This window comes from Pseudorca crassidens, chromosome 2, assembly GCF_039906515.1.
Source record: "Pseudorca crassidens isolate mPseCra1 chromosome 2, mPseCra1.hap1, whole genome shotgun sequence".
Taxonomy (NCBI): Eukaryota; Metazoa; Chordata; class Mammalia; order Artiodactyla; family Delphinidae; genus Pseudorca; species Pseudorca crassidens.
In genome coordinates, this window is record NC_090297.1 from 52880302 (window position 1) to 52894880 (window position 14579).

Consider the following 14579-nt stretch of genomic DNA (forward strand, 5'->3'; position numbering starts at 1 on the left):
GGAGGCAGGCTGTGCTTGTTCATCTCACCATGCTCTGGGCTCAGACATTCCAAAGGAATGGAATGGTTAAGTGATGAGCTCATGTATTCACGTTCCAAACTCAACATGAAAAGAAATATTTAAAATCTCAGAAAGGGGGGAAAAGTCTTTCTGATAATGACTCAGTGGCTTCAAACTCTAGGAAAACCAGTTTGCCTTCTCTGGTCAATAAGCAATTTTTTTATAGCTGGATTCGAATGAGATAATTATAAGAAATACGGCCAAATAAAAGTTGCCACTCCAATATGAGATGCAGAAACAGACCCTAAATTGGCAACACAGGACACGGACCCCCTTACTGCTCTCTGCAGAAACACAATAGAAAATAAGACCCACATTGCAAATTCCCAAGATCTGAGAGCAGAGAAATGCAAAGAAACTTTGAGACAGAATATCGAGAGGCAGCATTTTAATATATAAATGATCAGGATGGGCCAGAGTCTTGCTACTGCACGTGTGGCGTGGCCCTGCAGCGTCAGCATCCCCTGGGAACTGGTTAGAAATGTAGACTCTCCAGCCCCTTCCCTCGCAGACTGACTGCGTTCCAACAAGCTCTCCAGGTGACTTGTATGCACGTCAAAGTTTGAGAAGCACCCGGCTAGAACATTTATTAATGTGGGGTTCTGCTCTTAAAATGTGCTATGAAGTCAAAATAAACCCACTTAAAGCATTTTAGATCATTATTTGCTGCATTCTCTCTGAGCAACACCATCACACATCACTGTCCTGCTCTGGGACTTAGAGCCTCTCTCATGCATCACAAAGTTGTACTGAAGTTTGCTGTGCCATTTCAGCAGACAGTCTTTATGGATTACAAATTGGATTCCAAAACTTGCATCAGCTGTTCCTTGCCCAGCACCCCCAGGACAAACGTTGTATGATGATCTTCATTTTTAGAGATGATGAAAGGGGGCCCAGTGACTCACCCAAGGTTCCATGACTCACCCAAGGGGCACCAAGCAAATTGATATCTGAGTCAAATGAGAACTCGAGCTTTTGAGTTACCAGGGTGAGGCTCACCCAGCTTTGATGTCTTTCCTTTTTATACATGAGAGATTTTTTTTGCATAAGAGATTTTTAAGAAAGAACAAATTCATAGACAAAGCCATGCACATGTGGGCCCCTGGGATTGTGGAAGTTTAAGAACTAACTTTCCAGTAGACAGATATGTCAGTGCAGAGCAGGCCCTGCCCAGCCCAGCTTCCACATTCCTGCTGCAGGCTGACAAGCTCTGCTGCTAGGAGCCTCAGAAACCTCAGAGCCACATGAAGGCTCATAGTCTGCTCGTAAGGGTGGAGGGGAAAGGAGCCAGGATTACCGTGAGTCCACGGGTACTGCTACAAAGGAACAGTGGTGGCTTCTGGATGATAAAAACCCATCCCAAGAAGTATGCTCACTCTGATTCATTTGTTTCTTTCACAGATTCAGAAGAGCTGACGTAACTGAACTCTGCCTACATACATGTGGTGTGCTTCACTGGATTGGATAACTTCCTGATTAATTCCAATTCCCTAGAGCAAAGCAGAGCCACTTGGTGACTCGGAAATGGTCAAGACCGTATATCTGGCATTGATGCCAATGTGCTTCTTCCTACCTCGTCTGAGTTTCAGATTTCTCTGTCAACGCCAACTAAACAAAGGCCCCAGAGGGGTTTGTCCAGTTTCACCTGCCTGCGTGGTGATTCTCCTAGGGTCCTACAGAGAATGACTGCCAGGGAAGCTGCTTAAATCCCACCCCTTCCCCACCCCCTCCTCTCTAGACATGCATATTCAATGGGATATATTCATATATAATTGATTATAAAACAGAAAGATGGCGCACTTTAAAATTCCACGTGAAAAGTATTGCTTTGCTACTGTGCTCCTGCCTGCCTGGTCTCTGCACGGTGCTACAAAGGGTAGTCGCAAGGAACTCGAGGCTGAAGATAGCCGGGATTTTTTAGCCAACACCAATGCACTTTGTACCTTGCACCCCTCTGCAGCCCGCAGTTTTGGGGCTTGGCCTGAGGCAAAAACTACAAAGCATCCTAACGAGCAGAATTATACAAGAGGAATGTATGTGCGTATTTGACATAGTTTCTTCTCTTGCGGGGCGGCCCCCTGGCTATGACCCGTGCCCTCTCCGAGGGCGAGGGAGGAGTCCAGAGAAGGCCCCTTCTGTTCCCTGCTGCCAGCTCTTCTGCAGCCCCTACGGTCCCAGGGACCTGCCCTGCTTCGCGTGGGCCCGTAGCAGCCCTGCAATTTCCACATGGGCGGGCGATTTCAGAACGATGGACAAAGCCGTTCGGCCAGCCTACAGGGGAGAAAGAAAAGGAAAAACAAATTTTTATCCCATTTGCCTCCCACCGCAGAAAGGAAGGGTGAGTTGGGAGAAAGGGGTACGCATGGGACATAGAAGTCTATTCCAACCATTCACAGAGGAGAGGAGGAAACTCAAATGGCATGAGGATCAGAGAAATGGGCCCCCTTCCACGGAAACATCATTCACTCCTGGGAAATCTGTGCCAATGAAAATAAAGAAGTGTTGCTTGGTTTTTAATACATTTTTTAAAAAATTGGAAAACAGAGGAATGAAAACAACTCTTCCATTATTCCATTACACAGACCTAAATGAGAGTTAGGATTTCGGTAAGTTTCCCTCCAGTCTTTTCTCCTGTGCAAATGTGGTTTTTTTCTTTGTTTTTTTTTTTGTTGTTTTTTTGTGGTACGCAGGCCTCTCACTGCTGTGGCCTCTCCCGTTGCGGAGCACAGGCTCCAGAAGCACAGGCTCAGCGGCCATGGCTCACGGGTCCAGCCGCTCCGCGGCATGTGGGATCTTCCCGGACCGGGGCATGAACCCGTGTCCCCTGCATTGGCAGGCGGACTCTCAACCACTGTGCCACCAGGGAAGCCCTGTTGTTGGTTTTTAAATAGAGGAATGATAATGTGTATCAATTCTGCATGTACTTTTATTTTTAACTCACCATGATATGCTCTAAGACTTTCCCTGCTCTTACATAGTCATCAGGACATAAAGGTTTTTCTTACTGGCTGTATAATATTCCATTATTTACTGAACTATTTTCCTTTTATTGGAGATTTAGGTTGTTTCCAAGTCTTCACCATGATAAACTTAGTGCAGAAAGCATCCTCCCATTCCTATTTCCTAAGGACAAATTCTTTGAAGTGGGCTTGCAGCCCAGAAGGACACACTCATTTTTACTTCCCGATGCGTGATACCACGCTGCTTTTCTCACCATGGCTGCTGTGCAAGAAGCTTCCCATTCCGCTGTCTAAAGAAGCTGCAAACAGAGCAGCTCTCAGCAGGAAGCACCAACCATTCTCTACCCAGAGATGAGGGGAAGGACCGCCATGATGCAGTGGACGCTGAGCTCCGAGGGCTCAATCCCGAACCCAGAATTCTGACATCTAAACAGCTCTGAAAACCACTTTTTAGGCAACTCATTTTGAGGCAAAACGTGAGGTTATCTCTGGTCCTTACTTAGCTCATTTAAGTATCAATACTTTTACATTTTGCTGTATAAATATGAATGGGTTTGACACATGGGGCCACCCAAGACCCCGCTAGAGTGTTCTCCACTCTACTGCCGATGGGGGAAATTACTTTCTAAAATGTGGAAACTCCAAAGAAGCAGGTGGGAAGTGTTCACGCTCAGCTAAAAACCCTTCAGTCTCTTCTCTGTGCTCCAGGATGGAGTCCAGCTGCCATCGGGGCTCCACACACATGTAAATAACTATAATGTACGGCCGAAGGCCAAACAAGCCAGCAAAGGAACAGAGTGAGCTCAAGGGACGGGATGACCACCCTGTGTATATGGGGGGAGGGCAGGGGGTGGGGAGAGGAAGGAAGTGGCATTTCAGCAGACAGGCTTCACAAAACAGATGAAGTTCTTGCCCTGAAAAGGCCCCATGATTCCTTGTACCCGCCTTTTACCCGTCTTTGTAAGTTGGTATTTGTGGGGTTATTTGATAAATCTCAGTGTCCACAAGGTCAGACACTGGATCTGGCCTGTTCTGCTGGCCTAGCCCCTGGCTCCGTGCCTGTAGTCTGGTCAACCCTCAATAAGCACTGTTGAAAGAGGGAATGCTGGATGATAACAGAGTATTCATTTCAAGTTGATGAAGAACCTGAGCCCCTAAATCTTAATGAGCATGTTCTCAGATTGGCCAAGTCTGGAAGAAAGCAAAGATTTTCCACAGAAGATTCTTGCGAAAGCCCCACCGGAGGGGCCTGGGTTTATTTAGGCCTGTCCCCTGCTGCACTTTGTCAACCCTGACGCTCCACGTAAACAAGGAGACAGTGTGATTAACATTATTATGGGAAAGAGCCACAGGGCCAGTCCCAGGGGACATTGCACCCTTGAACAGGGCCCACCTGGAGATGACAGCCTGCATCTGTGGGCTCTTCAACTACACACGTGGAAAGCGGGGGGCGCCATTCATTTCAGAAAGTGTGGCCAGAGTGACCACCTAGGGAGGGTGTGCCCCCGAGATGCTTCTGCCCGAGCCCTGGGAACAAGCCCTCGGCCCGCGGCTCCGGTGGAAGCCAAGCACGGCAAGTCCCTGCTCGGCAGCACTGCAGGCCCGGAGAGCCCGAAGGGGTCAGGCAGCCAGCACACCTTGTGTGTGAGGGTGTGTGTGTGTGTGTGTGTGTGTGTGTGTGTGTGGTAGGGGGTTATCTCTCAATATGACAAAAACTCACCAAGAAGCCACCACACATCAGGCAAAGATGAGCAAGGCATAGTCTATGCCTTCAAGAAGCTTTCGCTTTGACGCATGCTTTGGAGTCACTGCCCAGACAAGTCCTTCAAAGGGTAAGCCTTGGGGGCCAGGGATCAGGTCTCACCACCACCTCCTCGTTCTCGTCACTCTGGGGGTCCCAATAGACTGGGTGACCAATTTCCCGAATCACCTTCTAAACGTGGGGAAGGTGCCTTGCGGGCTGCTCTGGGGGTTCTGTATTTATAGCAACCTTTACATGTTGGTAGGATGAGAGAAACCAATTTCAGGACATGACTTCTCTTTCGGTTTTCCAAGGGAGCACCTAAGTCTCCATAGGAAAGTGAACGCTGAAACGAGACGGTGATCATGATAAGGGCTGGACTCCACCCTTCAATGCAAAGCTGGAGGCACAGGGCTGGGTGCTTGCCAAGACCCAGTCATCGGTCCCCATCTCCCACTGAAACTTTTCACCCAAGTCACCTTTGGGAAATTTGGGTGTGACTCCTGAGTCAACCCTGTCCCCAGCAGGCAGCAGGTGATTGGGCCATGAGCAAGGTCTAGAAACTTCTGTGGGCCTGCCACCTGTATCGCTTGGGCACCCCTGTGCTCACTGGGCATCCCCTAACGCTCTCCACCTTCCCCTAAGACAGGCTTCCGCTACCATCTCCGGTTTAGCTGCCTAGTACCTTCTTCTCAGGCTGCCCCAAACTGCAACCAGCCTGTCCTCAACCTCCAGCACTTCACTGGGACAGCATTTCATCCCACCTGGATTTCAGCACTCACCTATACCAGGGTTTCTCAGCGGAGGCACTACTGCCATGTTGGGCCAGATAATCTGTAATTCTTCACTGTTCCTGTACTTTGTAGGATGTTTAGCAGCTACCCCGGCCTCTACCCACTAGATGCCAGGACTGCCCCACACACATACTTATGACAGATAAAGATGTCTCCAGACACTGCTGAATCTCCCCTAGAGGGCGCAATCACTCCCCGATGGGAGTACTTCTCCCTTTGGGCTCCAGCCTCCTCTGAATGGCTCCTCTAACTCCAGACCTTCATCCTCCCTACTCCCTCCAGACACTGCCTGCAAATGCCCAGGTCCCTACTCATTCACGTGGTGGCTGCCTCGTATTTGCTGTTGTGGTTCACCAATTCCCAACAATAACAGTTGCCATCAACTGAGTATCTCCTAGATGTCACACAGGGGCTTTACAAATGTACCGTATTGAGGTCTGGTCTATTACTATCCTCATTTACAGACGAGCATGCAGAGGCTCAGAATGGTTAAGTGACCTGCCCAAAGGCACACAGTCACAGAACGCTGTTTCAAACTCATGAGTGTTTCATTCTAAAGTCCATGCTTCTAGACGCAAGAGAGAAGAGATATGGGAACATATGTATATGTATAACTGATTAAAAAATAAAATAAAATAAAAAATTAAAAAAAAAATAAAGTCCATGCTTCTAACAATCACTTGATCTGTCCAAAGTTCAACAGAGCCCTACCTCCACCTACTGAAAGCAGCTACTGAGCTCTCTAATCTGTGGCGGGAGACTCAGTCTCACTGCCTGATGACCCCCACTAACCAGGGACTTCCAAAGCTCCTGCCCCCATCCCACAGGCCTGTCCTCTCAGGCCTCCCCTGGCCAATTGCACTGCTCACTCCTAAGAGGGCCCTGGGTCTGTCCCAGATTAAGGGGCCACCTCCTTCTGCCCCAGGGTGACCCTGCAGGGAGCGCATTAACATAGAGCCTTTATCTGACTGTATCACATTTGGAAAAGGAGGCTCTTACTTCCGGAGCCCACCACTGTTCCCACAAGCATTTCAAGAGGGTCTGTGCTCTCTAATGATCACGGAAATGGCTTTGGGCAGAGCTGGAGTTCGTGGGACCTGAAGATACTGGGCCTGGGTGCGGTACAAGGGACCCAGCAGCTTGAATCAGTGATGGGACAGTGGCAGGGCGTTTTCAGATGTGGCTTGGTAAGAGGGGCTGTCCCTGGGCGGGGAGGGGCCCCTCTTTCCCCCCTCAGGCCTTTGTTCCTTTTGAAATGTGGATGTTAAGAAAGTACAGAGAAGTCTGTTTGAAGCATTAAATTACAGTGTCAGCATTAAGTCAGACCTGGGCTCGAATTCTTGCTTCAAGAATCAGCAGCTTGTGACCTTATGACGGCTGTATAACCGCTCTAGGCCTCTGCTTCCTTATCAATACAAAACGGGGACGGCAGTATCTACCTCCCTGGATTACTGAGAGGATTCGTGAGGTAATGCATGGAAAGAGTTAGTTCCTGGGAGTGTTCTTAGGAGTTTGATGGAGCTGGTTCCACTAGCTGTGTGATCTTGGGTATGTTACTTAACCACTCAGGGCCTCCGTTCCCCCATGAGCAACAGAGTCAATCTAATAGGATTGTTGCGGGATTTAAACTAGAGAGTCCGTGGTAACTGCTTGGTACAGTACCTGGCACCAAGCCAGCATGTGATACAGGTTAGCTTTTATAACTATTGTTATCTCGTCACTGTCACCACCACGACCACCACCATCATCACCATCATCATCATCAACGCCGTCGCCTCACAAGAAGCATGTATCTGGCAATGCAACTTCAAGCAGGGTGGCTTGATGAAATGGGCCACTCTGTAAGGTAGGTCACTGTCCAAGAGTGGACACAATTTGTACTTGGTTCCTTCATCCCGCCTTTGGGAGCCCCATGGACAGCATAGCCTCCCTACTCAAGCTGCCGCCTCAAAAGCCCACATGCTGCCATGACCAGATGCGGTTCAGGGTCAAGACCAGGCCTGAGCGCAATCCCTCAGCATGGTGTGAAAGGCTAGGGTTTGGGGTTTCTCAGCTCCAAGTCTCCCAGCATTTACATGGGTCATCTCATTTAAATCCAACAACGGCCTTATGAAGTCAATTCTGTTCCTAGTGCCATATGGTCCCTTGAATTTTGCCGGCTGGCAAGGTACTTTTCAGGAAGGGAAGTGGAACACCCACTTGTTAATTGCCTATAAGTCTCACCTTGTCAGTCAGGCTGCTGTCACAGGCCGGGTGTGCCAGGAGCAGCCGGACCATGTCGACGTTGCCATGGCGACAGGCCAGCATAAGGGCTGACGATCCATCATGGTCCTGGAGGTTGACATCTGCCTGGCAGCTCAGTAGCGCTTGGACCATGTCCTCCCGGTCGTGGCTGACTCCCAGCATCAGCGCAGTCTGGCCTCCCTGCACACAGAGAGCAGGGGCGTGGTGAGGCTGGGGCTGATGGGAAGGATCCCCTCCGCAGCCTGGGTATAGTCAGGAGAGACTTCTCTGGAAAATGACAGTTGACCTGAATCTCTGTGGTAAGGGACACGTCGTCCTTGGCCTGGTAAACTTCTACTCCTCTTCCAAGACACGAGTCAAATGCTGCATCCTCTCTAAAGCCCTCTACTAACACCCCAGGCACAGGGTTCATAACACAGCATTTACCACTTGGCATTTCAACCGGTCAACCTGTCTCTTTCTCATAGACTGTGACATCTTTGATGGCAGGAGCTAAGTCTTTTTCATCTCTGTCTCTCCAGTGCCTAGCACCAAGTACATGCTGATAAGTGCTGAATGATGGAATAACTGAAGGGTTGAATACTTCAGGACCATGGCTTCTGACTCCCCGCCCCAGCCTAACTTCCTACAGGAAGTCTTGGGCTGCTCTGAACACCTCTGGTATTTTCAGTTGAATGATACCCAGAAGCCTCTTTTCTCAAGAAGCTCTCTGTTTACATGGTCCTGTGGTCATTTCTAATCCACAGCCATTGACAACAATCTTTCACAACCCTGTAATCATCAATGCACATGGCAACGGATTAGAGTCAGAAAGTAAGACCAAGCTCTGGTTCTGCTGTTTCCTACTGCGTGACCCTGGCCACGTCCCTTCGTGTCCCTGAACCTTGGTCTTTCTTTCTTAAAAATTAATATAATTATGATCCATCCTGTATACCTCACAGGGCTTTTGTGAAAATCAAATGAGATAAAGGGTATAAATATAAAAATGTGTGGCAGTAACTTTTCTGATTACAAATTGATCATCATTTTTCCTGGATTTTCCTGTATATACATAGTCCTCTTATGCGACTTGATTATATATTTTGCCCTCGTGGTTCTCTCCTGGGTTCCAGGCAGCTCAGGCATGTCTCTCTGACTGTCAGGCTTTGTAGGGATGTGAGAAGAGGTAAGGACTGGTTTCTTTCCTCTCAGATCCCCTGTGGCTCTGAACACAGTGTCTTACACGTAAAATATGTTGGCTGATGAGTTCACTGATTAAAGCTCCGATCTGCAGTCACTGATGGATTATGCTTCCCTGCCCGGAAGGCTGGGGCTTAGAGCAAAGAAAGGGGGTTGCAATCAGAAAAATCCTGGCTTTGCCGCATTCTGTACTTATGTGAATCTGGACGAGTTCACCTCTCGGTGACTCTTCCTGATCTGGTAAAGCAGGAATGCTTAACGACATTACCTCCCTTCTGGGGCTGGTGTGAGGCCTGAGCGCGGCACAGATGCTGTGTACACGTCAGCTATTATTGCATTTAGGAGCATTAGAGATGAGGTCTGACCATCGCCTGGGACGTGTGAATGCATCGTTAGGTGTCCTGGTTCCCCATTTCTCTGGAACCCAGACAGATCTTTCCAGAGAAGCTTGTTTGCTCTTTGGTTTGCTTATGCTCAGCCCTGAGGTAATGCTTGTTTACTGTACTAACCAGACCATAGGTTTCCCTCCAGACCCCTCTCTTTGAGTGGTATTAATGCCAGATGACATATGCAGATGTCTTCCTGTCTGCCTCCTGCCTGACTTGGGGCCCCCTCCCTCCTGGTCTGGCTCCATACAATTTATTTCAACCACCATTTACAGATCACTGCTATGGCCCGGTGCAGCGCTGACCCTGGAGATACAGAGAGAAATAAGTAGTTTAGCCCGGGAGACTCCTGGCCTCCCAGCTCACTCCTATTTAACCTGGTACCTGCAGCTCCCCTCATACGTAAAGCCCCAGAGGGTGCTGAAGGGTGCAGCTGCACTACGAATTCCCATCCCTCCCTTGGTGACCTGGGATGGGTCCCTTACTCTCCTAGAGCATTGGTTTCTCCTGTATAAGAAGGGCATGGATTTTGATCATTAGTGAGCACTCCCCCTTCAAGAGGACCAATTTAGAAAAAAAAGATTTGATATGTTTCTGGAAAACATATTATTTAAAATGAAAACAGCTTTACTGAGTCCTATGGAGTAGGTGGGTGAAGATACTTTGAAAACTAGAGAGTAAGCTACAAATGTCTGTTTCTTGCCACCAATAGAATTGCTAGTATGTGACATGTGCAAAGAGACTTTGCCATCAGGTTAGGCTACTGTCTGCCATCACTTTGGGGTCGGGGTGGTGAGCAGAGTTAAACAGGTGGTTGGGAGACAATTTTCTATTTTCTATGGGTCTCTTGGCTTTCTGCATATTTAGTGAGTCAGGCAGTATGTGACCTTTTGTTCTAGACTATCTTTTTAAGGATGAATGTACAATGAACAGCGTTGGAACTTAGAGACAGTGTCCCGTCCAGAACAGAGGGCAGACACGCTTACTATCCAGTATGAAAGATTCAGGTTCCCTAAGCTCAGGGTTCTTCCCCAGTAACACAATCTACTCTGTGTGCAGGGATTTGGCCCTCCTCACACCGCCCTGTGCGAAGTGGGAATTGGGACTTGGGGAACTGGTATAAATACCAATGCTCTGACTACTGTTACTGCTGTCAGTAACACACTGTCCTTTGTCTCTTGCACAAGAGTCCTGGGTCGTCTGCCAGCATCCATGACACATGTTAGCTTTAAGGTAGAGTAAAAACTCAGACCCTTTACACTTCTTTTTTTTTTTTTTTGCGGTACGCGGGCCTCACTGTTGTGGCCTCTCCCGTTGCAGATCACAGACTCCGGACATGCCGCTCAGCGGCGGCCATGGCTCACGGGTCCAGCTGCTCCACGGCATGTGAGATCCTCCCGGACTGGGGCACGAACCCGTGTCCCCTGCATTGGCAGGTGGACTCTCAACCACTGCGCCACCAGGGAAGCCCCCTTTACACTTCTTGAGAGTTAGGCTACACTGATGATCACTCTGGGGGGAAATGGAGAGTGGAATGCACTCTGCTTGTTCTTCTATTGGTCAAAGATGGACAAGTGGCCTTTCGAGGAATGCCCACTGTTCCATATGGAGCTTTGTCTACTGGCTAAGGGCCACACCCCTACTCTGTGTTCTCAAGTGGACGGGCCCAGAAGCTGAACAGAGACATCCCAACCCTCTGGACTGCTTTGTAATTTATGATCGAGGTGGATCTCCTGCAGGGGCTTTCTAGAGCACAACTAGCAAACGCCTTCTCAAGGTGCTAACATTCGGTTTGAGGAGTCAGACCCAGATGGAATTTGCCCAGTTTCAGACGGGGACATAGATTACCAGCTCATGACCTCTGTCCCAGCCTGTCTGGGTCTCAGGAGGCTCTGAGGAAACTGAATGTCCAGTCTTCGGACAGATGCCATTTGGAGGGCCCAGACTTCTCGGGTTAAAAATTCTACATGGATCTGCATGGAGTTTCTCACCCCAGTGGCAGAATAAAACTGGGAGGTGCCCGTGTTCATTAAAGAGGAGATCATGTTCACACCTCCTACCTGAGTAGCTTGGATGTTCACATCTCCTTCTCGTAAGAGTTTCCAGACAACAGCCATGTCTTCATCGGTCTCTGCAGAAGCCAGGGGAGTGATCATCACGGCAGTGTAGCCAGCTTTGTTCTGATGGTCCACGTTGCAAACGCCTGCAAGAGAAACACCAAAGCTGGAACAGCTCCCGAGAGGCTGGAAGCCAGGCTTTAGCCTGTTCAACAGGATGCTGCCAGCTGGTTAAAGGGCCACAGGATAGAGCAATCCTTTCCCAGTGGTGGAATCTATGTTCTACATTTTTTAACAGCCTTTAACAGGGGCCACTTTTCTTTACAAGTTTTCTGAGGATACCCAGCAAGAAAGGTCCACAGGAGAGTCAGAGGTGGCCAAGGGGGCCAATGACCTTGACTTTATTTCCTAAAGTGGAGGACAAACATTATTCCTATTTTACAGATGAGGACCCTGAAAGTCAGTGAAGCTATATCAACTGCCCAAGTGAAGGAGAAGTGAGACCAGGACTCAGGTCTATCCGGCGCTAGAGCCCATCACTCACATGGCCTCACGTCACCCACAGGTGTGTATTTCAGGTCTGGTTCTATGTCTATGTGTAACTCTTAAGCAGCTGTCTATGGTTGTAGGTCTTTTCAAAGGCTAGTGATATCTTGTGCAATGGACCAGGGGACATGAAAAACACCCCAGGATAAACATGGGAAATCTTCCGGGAATAACCATTTTCATTTGAAAAGCAGAGTGGAAAATAAAACACTCCACAAATTTTTATATTAAAGCAATTAAGAATACACATTTCATAATAGAATGAAACACTGGCATATTTTTAAGATGAAGTATTAAATGAGAACTCAAAAGAAATTTCTGCTTTGTAACCCTGGGGATATGCATTCATATCCCTTCTCACCAAAGGAGACATAGGAGATCTTCAGCCTGTTATCTGTTGTCTGAAGGCTCCCACTTCATAAGGGCGGTACAGTGTGGAAAACCAAATCTTCCCTGTACTGTTGCTCATGCAAAAAATCTACGTGTCTCTTTGGGACAATAATAAAACTATCTCAGTAAGGCAAGTCTGAGATTTTCTTAGCATTTCTTCTGTAAAATGGGGATAATAACAGGACCTATAAGGTTACTGTGAAAGTTAATGAGTTAATGTATTAAAAGCACTTAGAACAGCGCCTAGCACATAATAAACACTCAATAAGTGTTAGCTGTTATTACTATCATTGTCCAGAAGGTTATTTTTGTCTTTACATCCTTGCTACTTGCTCTTGAAGACTTAGAGCTTCATTGTAACAAATCTGGTTTACGACAAAATGTCAGGGTTACTTACAAGTTCTGTGCAAGGACTTATCTTTGATAAAGGAGGCAGGAATGTACAGTGGAGAAAGGACAGCCTCTTCAATAAGTGGTGCTGGGAAAACTGGACAGGTACATGTAAAAGTATGAGATTAGATCACTCCCTAACACCATACACAAAAATAAGCTCAAAATGGATTAAAAACCTAAATGTAAGGCCAGAAACTATCAAACTCTTAGAGGAAAACATAGGCAGAACACTCTATGATATAAATCACAGCAAGATCCTTTCTGACCCACCTCCTAGAGTAATGGAAATAAAAACAAAAATAAACAAATGGGACCTAATGAAACTGCAAAGCTTTTGCACAGCAAAGGAAACCATAAACAAGACCAAAAGACAACCCTCAGAATGGGAGAAAATATTTGCAAATGAAGCAACTGACAAAGGATTCATCTCCAAAATTTACAAGCAGCTCATGCAGCTCAATAACAAAAAAACGAACAACCCAATCCAAAAATGGGCAGAAGACCTAAATAGACATTTCTCCAAAGAAGATATACAGACTGCCAACAAACACGTGAAAGAATGCTCAACATCATTAATCATTAGAGAAATGCAAATCAAAACTACAATGAGATATCATCTCACACCAGTCAGAATGGCCATCATCAAAAAAACTAGAAACAATAAATGCTGGAGAAGGTGTGGAGAAAAGGGAACCCTCTTGCACTGCTGGTGGGAATGTGAATTGGTACAGCCACTATGGAGAACAGTATGGAGGTTCCTTAAAAAACTACAAATAGAACTACCATATGACCCAGCAATCCCACTACTGGGCATATACCCTGAGAAAACCGAAATTCAAAAAGAGTCATGTACCAAAATGTTCATTGCAGCTCTATTTACGATAGCCTGGAGATGGAAACAACCTAAGTGTCCATCATCGGATGAATGGATAAAGAAGATGTGGCACATATATACAATGGAGTATTACTCAGCCATAAAAAGAAACGAAATTGAGCTATTTGTAATGAGGTGGATGGACCTAGAGTCTGTCATACAGAGTGAAGTAAGTCAGAAAGAGAAAGACAAATACCGTATGCTAACACATATATATATGGAATTTAAGAAAAAAGAAAAATGTCATGAAGAACCTAGGGGTAAGACAGGAATAAAGACACAGACCTACTAGAGAATGGACTTGAGGATATGGGGAGGTGGAAGGGTAAGCTGTGACAAAGTGAGAGAGTGGCATGGACATATATACACTACCAAACGTAAAATAGATAGCTAGTGGGAAGCAGCTGCATAGCACAGGGAGATCAGCTCAGTGCTTTGTGACCACCTAGAGGGGTGGGATACGGAGGGTGGGAGGGAGGGAGACGCAAGAGGGAAGAGATATGGGAACATATGTATATGTATAACTGATTCACTTTGTTATAAAGCAGAAACTAACACACCATTGTAAACCAATTATACTCCAATAAAGATGTAAAAAAAAAGTTCTGTGCAAGGGAAAAAAACCCCAACAATATTTGTTTGACATTCCCTCCACTCCACCCCAAACAATTTTTCAGAAACGTGTCATAGTGAACCAGAATGCCAATGGATACAGTTGGGCTCACGTATCAGCAATTTCCTCGCCTGAAGCCTCTCTGACCACTGTCATGACAAGCTGGGCTATGAAAGCCGAATAATAACTCCATGCATCGCCTCACGACTCTGTTCTGATAAAGACGGGAATATCTGCGTTGCCACCTTAATGACTTTAAAATTTTTACCCCGTGACTATTTTATGTTTGCTTTTAAGATGCATAAATGAGCCTCAGGTTACGATTCTCTATACTCTCTTCAG

The 14579-nt window shown here is 47.1% G+C and overlaps 1 protein-coding gene across 2 annotated transcripts in view; it reads right to left on the reverse strand.

The window, feature by feature from the left end:
- Positions 1-431: 431 nt before the first annotated feature.
- The window catches only part of KANK4 (KN motif and ankyrin repeat domains 4), a 40442-nt gene continuing 26294 nt past the window's right edge, over positions 432-14579 (reverse strand). For both annotated transcript variants that reach the window (XM_067726371.1, XM_067726372.1), the window contains exons 8-10: positions 11425-11567; positions 7779-7979; positions 432-2331 (exon numbers count right to left, since the gene is read on the reverse strand). In XM_067726371.1, coding sequence (XP_067582472.1) covers positions 2227-2331; positions 7779-7979; positions 11425-11567 — 449 coding nt within the window. In that variant the 3' untranslated portion in view covers positions 432-2226. The remainder of the gene's footprint in view (positions 2332-7778; positions 7980-11424; positions 11568-14579) is intronic.